Below are 16,220 nucleotides of genomic sequence, written 5' to 3' on the forward strand. Positions count from 1 at the left end.
GAAAAGTGCGATTGCAATTTTACGACTTTTTCGTCGATTCAAGAAAAAAAGATTTGATCAAAAACTTGTTACTGTTGCCAAAATTGAAGTAATTAATCTTCTATGAAAAGACCAGGAATTGTAACCGAGGTTTTAGAATAACTGAACAATCTTCTGGCTTCGTCATCATATGGAATAGCAAAGCTATCGGATAGTTTCACCTGAAATTAGTATTTTAGCACTAAGAAGAATCTCTCGTCAGGCATTTCTATAAAGTTCATCATCTTCATGAACTTATTACTCTCGATTCTGAACGTGAAATACTGCATGAAGTGTGTGGCGTAAGTGTTCATAGATGTTACATGCACCATTTTAATTTCATTGCCGTAAAATAAAGGTGAACGAGGTAACGAAAACCTATTATTTGTGCCTGTGTTGCGTTAATACTGTAAGATTAATTCAAACGTTTTATTTATAGGCTTACACAAAAGATGTCATCATCATCGTTGTCGACGTTGTCACTTTCCTTGTACCTCCCGTTCTGCCAGCGGTTCTCACCAGCATCAACGCGCATGCGCAGAGGAGGCTACGGAAACACGGGATATACTGTCTTAATTCTCGTTACATCAATTTCTGCGGAGGGCTAGATGTTGTGTGCTTTGACAAGGTGACGAAATTCATTGTGTTTATTATTATGCTTTGTTTTACGGGCTTACATCAGTTATGATATAAGCCCGTAAAGCAATGATGAATAATAAATATTTTATAAAGGATAGTTGCTTTTACATTATTATTAATTGAAAATATGAGCAATGAGATAAGTTTATATTGTATATCAAATTCAAATATGCTATATAACACACTGTGAGTGAACAATGGTTATTAAGTAATTTCTGTCTCACTAGGCTTATACAATCTTTGGGAATTCTTTAGTAACATACAATCTTTGACCTTATGTGGAAGACGAAGTAGCGAATTCTCGCTATATCTTTTGGAAGTAAACTGAAGAAGAAGGTTTTTGAAATGAACATATGCACGCACATCGCGCTCACAAATTACCACCACTTGTGGCTACGTAAATGAACAGAAAAATAAGAATGTAACAAATCGCTAGTAAATTAAGATATCTAATGACTGGTATCTTAGGTTAACTAGCGCTAAATCGGCTGCACACAGCAAAGCCAAGCCGAAAAATATTAGTATAAACCGAAAGGTGTCGAACACCGAACTAGAGAGCTAATCTTAAACTCGCAGCATGAACATCGGAACAAAGTCCGCTACTACAATCCTTTTGAACTCCTGAAACGCAGCTTAAATACTGCTTCTGAAACACGTTTAGAATTTGCATCTACGACATGCAAAATTTGCATTCCGACAGGAAACTGAAATCTGGAGGGACAGGAAAGTCAAACTAAAAATAATTGGTTAGAATAAAATAAATCCTTGCAAGCTAGATTTAATTATATTATAATTTTAAATAAATATGTAAAATAGAATCAAAGCTGTAAATTAATTAATATGAAGACTTTTAGGATGAAAACTACTAACTTATATATAATCATTAATTTTTATATTGAAATTACTAATTTGTAGCTTAATTGTTAATTCATATAATAAAACGTTTTCTGTTATTGAAAACATAAGCTGTACTTGCTACACATAAACACACTCCCAAGTATTTAATGATGCAAATCCTTTTCTTTTTAAAAATAATTTGTAAAAATAAAGGTTCCAATTTCACCTAGCATTACATTTTATTCTAATATTTGTTGAAAATGGTATTTTATCATCTGGATGTAAAATTCGATACATTGCTATGAAAATATTAAGGTATATAATTACTTTCCAATTGTTATTTTAATTTGTTCACTATACAAATTTAAAATGGAGATTGTATTTTTAGTTATATATTGTATGTATATATATTTATTTTATATTTTGAACTATCTCTTACTTATATGCTTATAGCAAAGGAATTAAACACGACGCTATCTTGAAAACGTTTTATGCCAAATCTTTTGAAAAACATTTTAGAATAAGAGAGCGAAAAAAATTCTGTATGGAATTTCCTGCGATATGTTTAGAAAATCTTGCTTTCAAATAAACACTTGTGTAGAAAGAAGAGACTTCTCTAGATCTAAACTTAAACACTATAAGGTATTTCTCCCGCCTTCCTCGCTTGCCTTCGTGGTGTAGTGGTTCTGCACGCTGGGCCGGTATTCCAGATGTCCGTGGTTTGGTCCGTGGGCGGTTCTTGTTGTAAGATTGTTTCCAATGGGGTGCTTAAGTATATTTTTAACACATGCTTTGCTATTGTAACACAGCCTCATTTTGCTGCCCACCAACAGTGGAAATTTCCCTACTTTTCCCCATGGATATCGTGATTAAGAACCGGACTCGCCTAAAACAATTCTAAACGAAGGCTTCCTTTCCCTTAGACGGCTAGTCCATGTGTGCTTTGTCATAGCCAAGTAATCAAATCCAATCGTTTTATCATAAACGTAAAAATAGATATGCTGATAGTATGAATATTTCAATAATAGTTAGTTATCCAATTAGAAAAGTTTCATATCTGTAAAACACTAGAGATAAAAAATTCATTTGCGAGATATATTTTTGAAAAATTTCAAATTATTAAAAATTAATTAATACACTAGCATATATACATTTCTGGTAACATTATTATTTGATTAACTAAGTTACTATCAAGTTTGCACATTTAATACTAGGTAACGTGATAAGAGCATAAAATATCTGCTAAACGTTTAGCATCGGCTTTGCCCAGACAGTTATTTTACGGCAAAAATATTCTAACATATAACCAGAAAACTAGCATAAAGATTATTAGCGTGTAAACATTAAACAACGCATTTCGCTTTTACCATAACGTTGTGAAAATGGTTTGATGATATAGTACTAAATGGTAGTGTTATCACAATCTGTTAGCAGTACCATAAAGGTTTATTAACGTAGGTTTGAATAAGTACTTTCTCAGACAGGAACGCTTACCGAAGACAGTTTGGATATTTCTGGTGTTGTTCCAGTTGAAGATGGAAGGTAAGTGATTAGAAACAAATTTCTCTCTATAATTGCAAAATCTGTTTTCTGTTTAGAATGCGCTTTGTAGCTGTACGTGTGTACTAAATATTTTCGTGTCTAACAAGGTTTGAAAGAGCTGTAAAGCACTTGACACACCTTCCCAATAGTTCTCTCCTGAAAGCCCTCGCTACATGTCATTCTTTAACTAAAGTGGATGGTAAACTTCTCGGCCATACTTTAGATGTCAAAATCTTTGAAGCTATTGGATGGGTAAGAAATTATTCCCGTTTATAGCTGATTAGGAGTTTATGTGCTTATCAACTACTTTAAAAAAGTCATGTATTCATTAAAAGCGAAACCGGTCCATAAGCTCTTGGTTTGGATTTTGGCTGTTATCCTAACACGAATCTCCTATTGGAATGCAAACCCATAAGGAGTTAATAATTTAAAGTATGGAATTCAAATTCATGAATAAACTCGTTAATGTTACTCATGGAGATCTCAAACCTAATATGAACCTAAATAAAACTAATATGAATAAATATATCATCATAAGAGCACAACCCCCCATCCTCCTATGAATCAATATAATCGTATATATCTTCTTTGTATGGAGTAGGCATGTTTCAGTACGGATATACTGAATATCTGTAATACTGTATATACTAGATACCAGAAATATAATACCATAAATTAAGATACCAGAAATTGAGTGGTTAACATGACATTTCTTTCAAATTAAATTTAGCAAGTAATGTATGGTTCCTCTGCGATATTCTGCCTACATTACTGATCACAAATGTTTACACTGTGATATTTAAAATGAAATTCTAAAGTCAGTATTAAAAAGTAGAAAATAGAGTAAAACCTTTCTGTAATAAACTTATAACGCTTCGTATTCTTTGGAAACATGAAACGCAAGAAATGTCTTAAGACTGAAAAGTGAATTATCACTATACATTGTAACTACCACAGAGACAGAGAAACTGCATAAATGACCCTTTATTTAACTCAAATAAAAGCTAACATACGGGGACATTCGGGGGGAGGGGTTACAAATATAGCCAGCAATTATGGCTTAAATAAAGATTAAGATAAATAATTCGACTTAACTAAGTAATAGTTTATGCTACACAATGCTAACTTTATGTAACGCGCAAGTTGGCTCTGATCCAGAGGTCGGTGTAAGAAGCCTAATAGCGAGAATAACGCAACGAAGGAGAAATACTTCTTTCAGGAAAATAGAAATTAGCAACGTGGCCTTCAAAGGCAGAACACGCTCTGAATCTACCCTCTGAAACCTTCCTTAAAATAACATCGTCTTTCTACCTGATTTGAATATTGTGCGAGCTAGTCTATGACTTGGAAGAGGTGAAAGTTCAAGCAGTAAAGTATTTGGGAATACCTCCTTGGAAAGATGCTCACATTGAGCTTCTCAGCATATTTTCCAGCTTAGCTAAAGATAGCACCAGTGATGTCGTCGTGCAAGCAGATTTTCTGTGAACATAGACAGGCTTTCAATGACTATGTTACAGTGTATACAGATGGATCTAAGTCCCAGGATCACGTAGGCTGTGCCTTCGTGTACGAGAAGACTATTGAGGGAAGAAATCTTCATCTCGCTTGTACCACCGCTTGTACCACTGCTTTTTCAAAGCTACAAAGTTTTACCACGCTGTTTGAATGCTCTGAATCCAATATGAGTTTCAGAAGATCTAACTCGAATCTAGTTTTATTCATAATACCATCAAAATATATCATTTCACTTTAGATTTTTCTATCTGTATTTCATGGTTTTCATATCCTGATTTTTCATAAAAGAATTTTATGTCTTTGATCTTACTGCTTGCATTTTTAATCTATATGTAACGTTGTCTTAAATTTCCACATTCCAACATTCAGTGTATGTGAGTATACACTGAATGTTGCATGTGTTTTTATCTTTAGTATCTTAAGTTTTGAAAATACACAACTTTTTGTTTGGCGCAAAATAACCCCCATAGGTTTTGTTCCAAAACACTCCAACCAACCAACACCGAAATATAGATTTATGCTTATTAATTTCTATGCCATTACACAATCTAGTAAACCAAACAACAGTTTAACAGATTGTGTAATGGCATAGAAATTAATAAGCATAAATCTATATTTCGGTGAATTAGTCTTCCGTGGCAGAAATTGGTTATCATTTGTTCTCAGTGCTCATAACTGCCAAAATATAAAATTTTATAATTTTAATTGAAATTTCATGCTGATTTAGAAGGTTAAACGTAATTAATTATTCAGGTGCACTTTCTCACTTTCATCTCCATCGACGAAGTAGCATCTTCACAATTAAACCAAAATTTCATTAAATTTATTTATTAACTTTAATTTAACTTTTCTGTATATATTTGCTTTGTTTCATTGAAGTAACTCCAACATACCTAGATACCAACATACCAACTTCGCTGAGGACATACTGAGTTGTTTGAAGTTGACAGTATCATACTAGCATCATAAAAACTAGCCGAAAATAGCATGTCTTACTGCAAATCTAAATATCCTGGACTAATAAATAATTCAGAAAAATGCATCTCATTTACACAAACTGATTGATAATGAAATATTATTTATAAACATGTTAAATTTATGTGAAATAAAAGAATATTTTAATTACTTAAAATCGATGCAATTCTTTTTAAGCTCAATTGTGGAATATATGAACGCCATTCTTTCCCGAAAGATTCTCTTTGTGGCTGATTACTTTGTTTATTTATATTAAAGTTCAGCTCATGTTTGATTACTGTTCTTCGTTCACAGGATTTGGAAGAGCCATCATTTGGTGACCAAGTACCTTTCGAAAAATTACCTCCACGAATAGTCTTTCCAAAGTCTGAATCAAGAGATCAGGTATATTTTATTTTGTTAGTGCTGCTTGATTTATTTTTGGTTGATATTCGAAGCAACTTTTAATTAAACTTTTTCATCTTTAATTTTCTTTCATTGTGTATCAACAACTTTTGAAACGAAAAATATAATATGTACAGTACCTGCCACTTACTGAATTCATTTGTTTATAAACGCAGCCGCCTATTATGTTTAAACTTCCAGGAACCAAAACAAATGTATGCTAATCAATAAAAAATCCGCCGTTTATTAAATTCACTGGAAAAAAACTGATTCTTGAGTGTCCAAATATCCTACCTATCAAGGAGTTTTGTAGTTCAAATCCATTTAACGTATTGTGGACCGTGGCTTTATCGCTCAGGTACATAGTGCTTTAATGAAATGAGTTTAACCGAAATTCTCCTATCTTCCGGTTCTTGTTCTGTGGGACACTTTTTCAGAGTTCTTTGTCAGCGCTGGATTTCAGAGATCCAGAGTTTCGTTACCTTAATGCTAAAAAAAAAAAAAAAACAATCCGCTAGAGTAGAGGCACTGTGAATGAGTGAGGGTTCTTTCTAAAGTACCAGCTGATAGAAGATGAAAATTCAACTTCTGTATTCCATATTTTAAGGTTTCCACATTCAGAACCTTCCATTTTTGAGAGACACATTATATTTACATAGAGTTGTTATACATTAATGAAATGACTGTAAATATTACCATGCATTAAGAGTCTTTGAATGGAAAGGAAGTGGTAACTGTATATTTCCCAGACAGCGCTGCGCAGTTTACTTAAACTAAGAAGTATAATTTATGAAAAACTAATATAAAATGCAAATGTCTCGAGGAAGCGCTAAAAATGAAAATTAAGAACTTTGAAATTGCTTTTCTAGAAGGGTTTCAAGCTATTAAGCTAAAAAATGCTTCTATTTCTAGTGCTTTACAATTCACTAAATACTAGAAGATAAATTTATAATCAACTGATATATGCCTCACAAGATGGAGAAACAGAAATCCAGCATTGTGCATCATAAACTGCTTGGTGAGAAGAGGCAGATCATCACGGGGCTGATAACTGGGTAAAAGATATTTTACTTGGTCTGCTAAATGAATACAAACCACTCGGGATTTACAATACGAAACTGTACTACATTACAGAACATTACCAGAGCACACAGTAGTATTTGAAAGGGAAACTACAAGTGGTTTAAGAAACTGAAGGATAAAATTTCTGTGTTATTAACATTTAATATGAAACCAAAAATCAAAAAGACAATGACTTCAGCCTTTTCTGAGTCAGTGTAGGCCATCTGTGCGCCATCGGCAGTTTGAAGTGGCGGAATGGGTGTTTTATGTTTGTGCGCCAAATCGATTAGTCTTCAGTCGTTAGGGACTCAATGTATGTTTTCCACTCCGCTTGTTTTAATAAGCGGGTTTCGGTCCTTATCTCGTTCTGTATTTTGCGAAACTGGTAACGGATATTTGGATCTCGTGACCTTTGCCAAATTCTTCGCAAGTAGTTCCGCTGCTTAATTTTGAATTTAGTCTCAGGTGGGAGCCTAGCACCTGGGTGTTTAAGTGGTTTTGAAGCCGCAGCTCTCGCTTCTTTAAGTAAAGACTCCAGATTTTAATATGCCTGTCAAAGTTCGAATTGCTGGAAATTTTGATGGGAGGGAATGCAGTTTTTTCCAAAATAAATCTAAAGTCGCCCCAATTTGTTGAGACTTGCTCCTCTAGTTTTGAGTATCGATTTTGAATATTTAAATGTAATCAAGACAGGGTAGTGATCGGAATCTAAGTCCTGAATCACTTTAATTTCATGCCGAAAAAATATATTATAAAAGGCAGCCAGATCAAGAACTGCAGGGGACCCTCTTGCAGGGTAGTAAGTCGGGAGGGTAGGAGCTATGACCTGAACATGGTTACTCTGGCACCATGAATTTAGACTAATACCATACCTGTTCCTATTTGGACAAAACCATGCGGTATGGCGTGAATTTAGATCACCAGCAATAATTAGGTGATTTGAAACATTCAGAAGTTTATCAAAATCACTGACAGGAAAAGTTGGCCTTCCACGTGCTGTTGATTGTGGAGGTAAATAGGCTGAGACTATTGTCAGGGGGGAGAATTTTGAAGGAAAATTTTGATGATAGTCGCTTCTAGAATATTTAAATCAGGGGACGGTATCATGTGATGCTTTAAGGAACGCTTCACATAGATACAAGTGCCACCACTGGGATTTCTACTCTGTGACACCTTGTCAGTACAGTAAATGTCATAATTCCCAATTTGGGGAGTATTCCCTGGGGTGAGGTGAGTCTCTTAGACTAATAACACGTCAATATCATGCTCTACTATAAAATCACGAACTTCGTGAATTTTTTATGTTAATCCATTGGCATTCCATGTGCCAATGGTCAGTTCTCTGATGGTATTTGAACTGTTATTCACATAATTGAATTTTAGGCTGTTAAAAAGAGGTTCATCACTGAAAAACAGAAGACATGGGTCTAAAAATGCCGAAATTAACTTGAAAGCTTAACATAGCTTTCATACAAATAAAATGCCCTCATTAAAGCATCTGCTTGCCTGAGTTTAGGCATTGCTTTTTTGAAGGCAAGAAGCAGAATATGCTTATCTACAGCTGGGTCGCGGGAGATTTCGATTAAGCATTTTAGTGTAGATGAGAAGACATCTTCGGAATCATTGCTACACTCTGCTGTGGCTGATACTGCTGGGGCTGCAGGAGCTTCTGCAACCGGCAGTCTTGGATTCGTGGATTTGAATCCGTGCTCGGATTCGTGGATTTTAATCCGTGCTCTTCACCATCTGTGCATAAGATGGTGAACTGACGTTGCTTTGGGGAGCAGGTATGGGACGTCTTGTCTCAGCGGTTGCTATGGGCTTAGAATAACCCTGCGGGGGGGCTGTCTGTGCAGCTGCCCTATTCTTAAGCGTGGGATTTTTACCACGAGCCCGTTTATTATCTGGGTAACGGGGACAAGATTTATATGAAGCAGGATGATCTCCACCGCAGTTGCAGCAAGTGGCAGGTACATCTAATCCTTTGGTACACTCATGTGCCCAATGGGGTCCAGAGCATCTGACACAACGGATTGGAAGGGTGCAGAGTTCCGAAGAATGGAAAAAGCCCTGGCTCCGAAAGCATTGAGTAGGGCCCTTGCGGCCGCGTTAACGTTCAATGCTGATCTCTGTGCCCCACATGTCAGTGACGTCGAACAGATGATCGAGGAAAGGGTGAGGGATAACTTGTAAATATACAAGTGGCATAGGGTGTCTGGAGCCAGGCTGAGTAAGCCGAACGATGCGAATCCCATCGCCTCAACTTCCTCTTTGATGTACCCGATGTCTGTTTCAACAGGGAGGCCTCTGATGACAATTTTGACTGGCCGGTCTTGCTTTAAGTCGAAAGTTTTGAACTGGATGCCGGCTTGTTTCATCCAGCGGGTGACCTCCCTGAACTCCAGCTCTGTTTGAACAAACATTTTGAGATATGGTCCAGTCAGAATGCTCCGTAAATTTGGGGCAATTTCTCTCATGAAAGACACTTGCGTCTTCCAGTTTTTGCTGCTCTTGAGATGAATAGCCGGAATCTCTGGCTGCGATGGGGGGGGGTACGTTCCGTGCCTGCTCGGAATTTTCTCCCTCAGTGGTACTCTTGGTTACTGACAAAAGAAGAAAATCTCTATGTTTGTAAAAAGCCAAACATTTACTTCTAATCTATCATAGGAGCAAGAACTCGCGGATGACAAATAGTATAAGTGTGAAGGCAAGCTCTGGAGTGTCCTTAAAATACCTCAAAATTTTTAGCTTATTGTTGTAATCAACTTGTAAAAACGTCGTGCTGTAAATTTTTATGGTTTTATTACACGTATAAGTTTTTTTCCCCAAGAATGTGTTTTGGTTTAATATATATAACAACGTGAGGATTTGGAGATCTGAAAACTCTTATGTCACAAGGAAGTTTAAGTAGGACAGCCCAGAAGTGAATGCATAGTGTGGAATGCTCCATAACAAGACTTTAGGATCGTTTTCTTCAATGAACAAACGATAACAGCCAGAGTTTATCGTATCATTAATTAATTAAATTTGCCTTAAGCTGAAAAATTATCAATCAGAGCTCATTTTGCCACACATCAATTGTCACAAAAGCTTTGAACCTTGCTTGGGAGAATGTGACCCATGCCAAAGACACAAGTTATTGCATTCCCAAAGAACAAGCTGTTATTTGAGACAACAAAAAGCTGTTATTCTCAAACAACAAGCTTTCTTCTCCTTTTGCCATCGACAGAACAGTTGGCTTACCAAGTTAGCTGCTGTTCAGCCTGTTGGAACCAGTCAAAGGAATTAACCCTGCGAGTGTTACGGGTTTAATCATCAAATTTCTTCCTCAAAATATCATGAATGAATGGTATTTTTTTAAATTAAAAAACGACTCTCTCACTTTGTACCTTGATTCCTTTCTTCCAATACACATCAAGTCGAAATAATGTACATTAAAAGTTGTCCGAAATTTTTATGTGTAATGAATACGAAAGTCATCCTTCTGTACGGCATTTTCCTTCCTTAACCCTGCCTGAGAGAGGAAAAAGAGAACTAGAGCTTAGCGCTATATTGTCCGAAAATTGACAACCTAAAGTGAGGAACACTGAAAGAAGGACCAAAACATGGAAGTTGTTCCATTCCTAAACAACAAGCTGTCTTCAGAGACTTCTTTTGTATTTTGCTGTATTTTTGCTGATTTTTTTTTTTTTTTTTTTTTCGAAATGGGACAGCCAACTGAAGAATGAAAATATAACATTACTAATTAGATGACTGCGCAGCACATACATCTGTGATCTCTTTCTGGAAAACTTTAATGTTTCTTTCTGCGAATAAAGCTTCTAATACTCAGCCTTTAACTTAAAAGGGTATTATAAAAGCATTTAAATATCATTACAGCAAAGACGTTCAGTAAATCATGAACAAAATTGAATTTTGAGAAAATGCAACACTTCGAACGAGATAAGTAAGTCGATATCTCGCCATGCATATTACAGTCAATGCAAAGGGTTAATCTTTCAAAGTCAGTTAAAAATGTGATTTTTATTTAGAAGAAATCTCAAAGGAATCGCAAATTAAAGCTACTGTATAAGGTATTTCTCCAGCCTTCTTAGCAGACCTTCGGAGTGTAGTGGTGAGCACGCTGGATGCATATTCCAGAGGTCCGTGGCTCGATTCCCGGCGAGGGACTGCTCAAAGTTTTGGTTTTAGTTTTGGAGAATTAGGATTTAATTTTGGAGGAGGATTTGGCGATTGGGTTCCCTAATCCCCAGTCGCCCTTTAAAAAGGGGAGTATATAAGGCATTTCTCCTGCTTTCTTAGCATGCATTCGTAGTGTAGTGGTCAGCACGCTGGGCGCGTATTCCAGAGGTCCGTGGCTCGATTCCCGGCAAAGGCGCTGCTCATTTTTCATCTCTTCTGCTTCCGAAATACCTAATGTCTCTACAAATGTTTCAACCATCAATGAGTTAAATTATAAGGGCTCATTTTTAGATGACAATGTCTTTAAAAAGTGACTATGTATGAGCACCGTGTATGAACAACAGAAACTGATCGCGAAAGCGATAAGGAAAAAAGAGATAACATGTCACCATTAGTCGAATCTAGAAAAGCACTGCAAATTTTAAGAAGAATTCTTGAATTTTAAAAGTTGCTGATAAAAAAAAAAAAAAAACTATCAGCAATTTTACTCGATTGAGAATATAACTGAAATACTGTTGCTGAATAATATGAAATAATAACAGATAGAAAAACTGTACGTAAAATATAAAGTTTCATTAAGAACGTAATTATAAAAATATTTTTATGAAAAATTTAACAATTAATTTAAAATTTGCTTAAATAATTTAATTTTTGGTTGTTAGATATTATTTTACTTGAACAGTTTAAAACTGATATCATGGTTTGATAAATACACGAATTCGCCGTTTAACTCAGCCGCTTAATCAACTCAAAAAAATTTGAAACGTTGATTTTAATAAGCAGTGGGACTATGGTTAACAATGTATCCACGATTCCTGCCTCCTTTTTGTTTCCTTATTTCGCATTTTCAAGAACATTTTGGCTTGGTGATTGGTCTTTCTTAATGTATAACTCGTTAAGATACAATAACACGCCGAACAAATATTAATTTGGAAGTCAAACAACAAAAATCAGCGTTTTATTTTCAAATTTTCACAGATAAAAAAAATTTCAAATTTCAAATTTTGTGAAAATTTGAAAATATAAAGCTGATTTTTGTTGTTTGACTTCTAAATTAATATAATAGTGTTTTTTAGTTTCTTGCGTCTATTTCTCTGAAATAAACAATATAAGCAACCAAAATATTAGAATTATTAAACTCATCAAAACTTAAATATTGCATAAATCATAAACTTGACTTTCTTAGTCTTACAGCTAAGCGTGCGTCCCCTGTGAAGTCAAGAGGGCACCTCTTCTTTGTCCCCTTTTTAATCTGTCCTTATTTCGTTTTTCCTCAGAGGTTTTTGACACTTTACTGAATTTTTTCTTAACCTCTTCCAGAAAATATTTGACTAAAACGTTTTTAATACCTACATATCTAAAAGAAGTGTAAAAATATATAGTCATGTGCATTAAATTTTTGTATTCTTGTATGTATACAGATTATTCATATTAACAGTCCCAGAATAATTTTGACTTTGCAAATATTTAAATTCCACTTCAATCATCCGAAGCATTTTGCCACAGCAATTAATTTGTTTATTAAAATTTTCATGTTATTACAATCTGTTTTCATGTTTAGCCAGCTTCTGCACTTGCGGTTGTAAGGCAATTTCCTTTCGAATCACTACTGAGAAGAATGAGTGTCGTTGCTAAAACGCAAGGCAGCAGTTCCTTTGAAGTTTACCTAAAAGGTGCTCCAGAACTTGTGGCCTCTCTCAGTCGAAGTGAAACAGGTAGGCAGCAATTTAATCAATATAAGTTTACGAGCAAAATTCTAACATCAACTCTGCTGATAGTATAATTCAGAAAATCCATTAAGTAGGTAAAACGATAAGCTTTTTTATGAGTGTCTATCTTGAGTTTCCTAACCTTATCATGCCGCTACGACTTATCGTCTTCGTAAAATACCAGCCTAATTTCAGCAACACTCAAAAGGTGATCAAAATTGAAGGTTTATTAGCTACATAGTCGTTACAAATTAAAAAATTAAGTTAATATACTATTTACCATACTTGCTAAGTTATAAAGTAAAACAAGTATTAAAACCAATAAGAACACGTTTTAGATTGCTTTAAGCTCAGAGTGGTTTCTTCCAGTTAATCATAATCTTTCAGAAAAAGTAACCTAATTCATCGATGTCTACTGGATAAAATGGCTGTCAGCGGAATGCTCTAAGAACAAATGGCGTTGCCAAAGCCTTTGGAAAATACTTTTTCATTCACTGTTCGGGCAGTTTAAGTTCCAGTGAAGGTCAAAGAAAAAATAAAATGTATAGAAAAGAATTAATATAAAATAAATCATTAGCTAAATAAAATTTACAAATAAATAAATAACCATAAAATCAATGCAAGATAAACGTAAAAGAAAATCTCGACTTTAAATATGCATTTACAATACATATGTGAGAAATATCATGCCGTACTTATTTGCATAATATGCAAGTTTTACTTAGCCTTGAATTAAATTTTTAACACTCTCTGAGCATGTGAAATAACATTCAGATGCTTTTTATATTTCAGAACTGAAGCTAAAACATTAAACGTAAATAGTGTTGCGAATTTTGTATATAGGTAAATAATTTTATGGAAAATTGTACTATTTATTGAATAATGTAACATGAAAGAGTGTGAAGCTTTGCGAGAAAAAGAAGGTTACATGGGCAAGTCCTAAGCCCCAATCTGGCGATGGTTTCGTGATTAAATTTTGTCGCCAGATTTGGACGGAAATTCCCAAAAGTTCCCAAACTTGGGAACATTTGGCAACATTTTGTTCCAATACCTATATAACTGTAACTGTGTCCGGCTGTATATAAGTGTAACAATATATGCCTTTCAGAAATTTCGAGAAATCGAAGTTAATGAAAATATTTCAGCGGACAGGGGGGAAATTATTTAATACCGGAGAGAACATTAGTTTTTAGTTTAGTTTAGAGTTTAGATCGGAATATTGTGAGATCACTATGCGAATTTATTCATTTGAGATTTTTTATATTTTCTTATGTTTAACGTTCTTAGTTTGAAGTGGTTCTTACTGTTTGTGCTCTGTCATACTGAGAATAGCTATAAGCGTACTTCTGTGAAAAGTTCCAGAACTGCAAGATGTTCCTTTAGGGAATATAAATTTTATCAACCGCTCACCAGTTCTGTGTGCGTTCAATCCATTACGAACCCAAGACATTCTCTTCTTCGTTGCCAATGGAATTTATTTCACTAGATGTTTTCTAAATAATAAGTAATAGGATTTTGTACGGTTACATATAAAACCATTAGCACAAAATGATACGCCATAAATCATTATGTTCAGTATTCATAAAAATTCCATATTGTCTGTCATGCACATACTTATTAAGCATAGCTTCATGATTGAAAATTATGCTCCAATATTTAGTGATATGCATTTTATTTAAACAATCACAAATTTAACGTTTTTCTAATTTTTCAGTGCCAGAAAATTTCAAAGACGTTCTGGAATTCTACACTCGGCAAGGCTTCAGAGTTCTTGGGATAGGATCTAAAGCTCTGCCAGAAGATATAAAATGGGATGATGTGCTGAGAATGCCAAGGTAACTAAATAAAAGCCAAAGACTTTTTCATAAATTTATGTTTATATAAACTGTTGTTTAACCTCGTACATATTAAAAAGAAACAAAAAAATACATAATTAATACATGTGTCTCATCTTTTTAATTCAAGCAATTAAGCATTATATAACAGTAGTGCTATGCTTAACTTCGACATTCAAAATTTAATTTTTATATTTACTAACTTATCACATGACATTTAAATAGCACATTTTCTGTGCAACTTTTAAATTCTTAATTTTGTGACCTAGTAGTCACTACTGTTTTAAAGAACACGGAAATTTCTGTAGAAATTTATGGATAAATAAAAATCACAACTGATACTTAAATTATTAGATCATTTTAATACGATACATTTGGTATACTAAGTGTAGTATAATGGCTTCTTAAGAACTTTACAAGCATTGTTTTAAGTGAATTACAAAACAAACGACTCATGTTACATTTTAAAAGACTTATGCTAATAAACATGTTCAGTGCATTCAAATCTTGAATTGGAAAATTTTTAATATTTTCATAGAGAACAACTGGAATGCGGTTTGCAGTTTCATGGCCTTCTAGTTCTTCAGAACAGGCTGAAACCACAGACAATACCAACTCTGAAGATCCTAAAAGATGCAGATATTAGAACAATCATGGTGACAGGTAAAAATATTTTATAGGTTAGATATAGCTGATACGATATAAGTTTGTGTGGGATAGTATGATCAACTGGCTATGTAGTAAAGTATAATAAAGCAGATAAAATTTAAAAAAAATTACATGTCGTTATTTATTATTATTAATACTAAGTATTATCAAGTAATAATGTCCTAATTAATAATAGTAAGTAGTCTTAATTAATACATAATTCTAACTAGCAATAGAGATATTTTGCAAAGAATTATACCAAAGCTTTAAGTATAGGACAGGGAACAATCGAACAGCAACTTACTTGAAATACAAATCAGAAAACCTTTTTCAGTAATTTCATATATGTATTTGTGTTGAAGCAATTTTCTCAAAATATAAGTATTCTGAAAGAAATGTTTCATGGGCTTTCTTTTTCACGTGTGTGATGTATAGTCTAGTACATCTTCGGATAATTTTTCCTATTCTTTTTGGCCGTATAGTTTTTTATATACCTTCTCATCATTGCATTGCTTCCACTCAGCAGGGCAAGTGGTTAGTGACACTGACTGCTGTACCAAAGGGAAGATGGAAGGGCACGATTTCGAATCCCGAAAAAGGCATGGATGTAACCTGCCTGTTCCTTCATAGGAACCAATGCTGGCATCACCTTTTAGGTGCTTCCATAATAAAATAACCACCGCATCCGGTCTTAGTAGTGCCCAACGTCTATAATGGCTAGTGCCCGCCATTCAGAAAAAAAAAATATATATATATATATATTGATTTTTCTTATTTAAGCGCTTATTTTTTGTATGTGTGTTTTAATCAATTCTTTTGTATGTGTATTTTAATTAATTTGTTTAATATAGCTGTATTTTGAAATCTGATGCTT

General features: G+C 34.3%; 1 protein-coding gene and 1 long non-coding RNA gene across 4 annotated transcripts in view; one reads left to right on the plus strand and one right to left on the minus strand.

The window, feature by feature from the left end:
• Positions 1-16,220, plus strand: part of LOC118199145 (polyamine-transporting ATPase 13A3-like) — a 173,608-nt gene that overhangs the window by 97,798 nt on the left and 59,590 nt on the right. For all 3 annotated transcript variants that reach the window (XM_085825867.1, XM_085825863.1, XM_085825856.1), the window contains 7 exons: positions 458-646; positions 2,975-3,036; positions 3,144-3,288; positions 5,821-5,910; positions 12,716-12,869; positions 14,578-14,698; positions 15,237-15,361. In XM_085825867.1, the coding sequence (XP_085681993.1) occupies positions 458-646; positions 2,975-3,036; positions 3,144-3,288; positions 5,821-5,910; positions 12,716-12,869; positions 14,578-14,698; positions 15,237-15,361 (886 nt within the window). The remainder of the gene's footprint in view (positions 1-457; positions 647-2,974; positions 3,037-3,143; positions 3,289-5,820; positions 5,911-12,715; positions 12,870-14,577; positions 14,699-15,236; positions 15,362-16,220) is intronic.
• Positions 14,779-16,220, minus strand: part of LOC146999473 (uncharacterized) — a 76,091-nt gene continuing 74,649 nt past the window's right edge. The window contains exon 3 of the long non-coding RNA XR_015043639.1: positions 14,779-15,324. This is a non-coding gene — a long non-coding RNA (uncharacterized LOC146999473). The remainder of the gene's footprint in view (positions 15,325-16,220) is intronic.

Source organism: Stegodyphus dumicola, chromosome 1 (assembly GCF_044657685.1).
Source record: "Stegodyphus dumicola isolate Sdum_Otavi_A_Nest chromosome 1, ASM4465768v1".
Classification (NCBI taxonomy): domain Eukaryota; kingdom Metazoa; phylum Arthropoda; class Arachnida; order Araneae; family Eresidae; genus Stegodyphus; species Stegodyphus dumicola.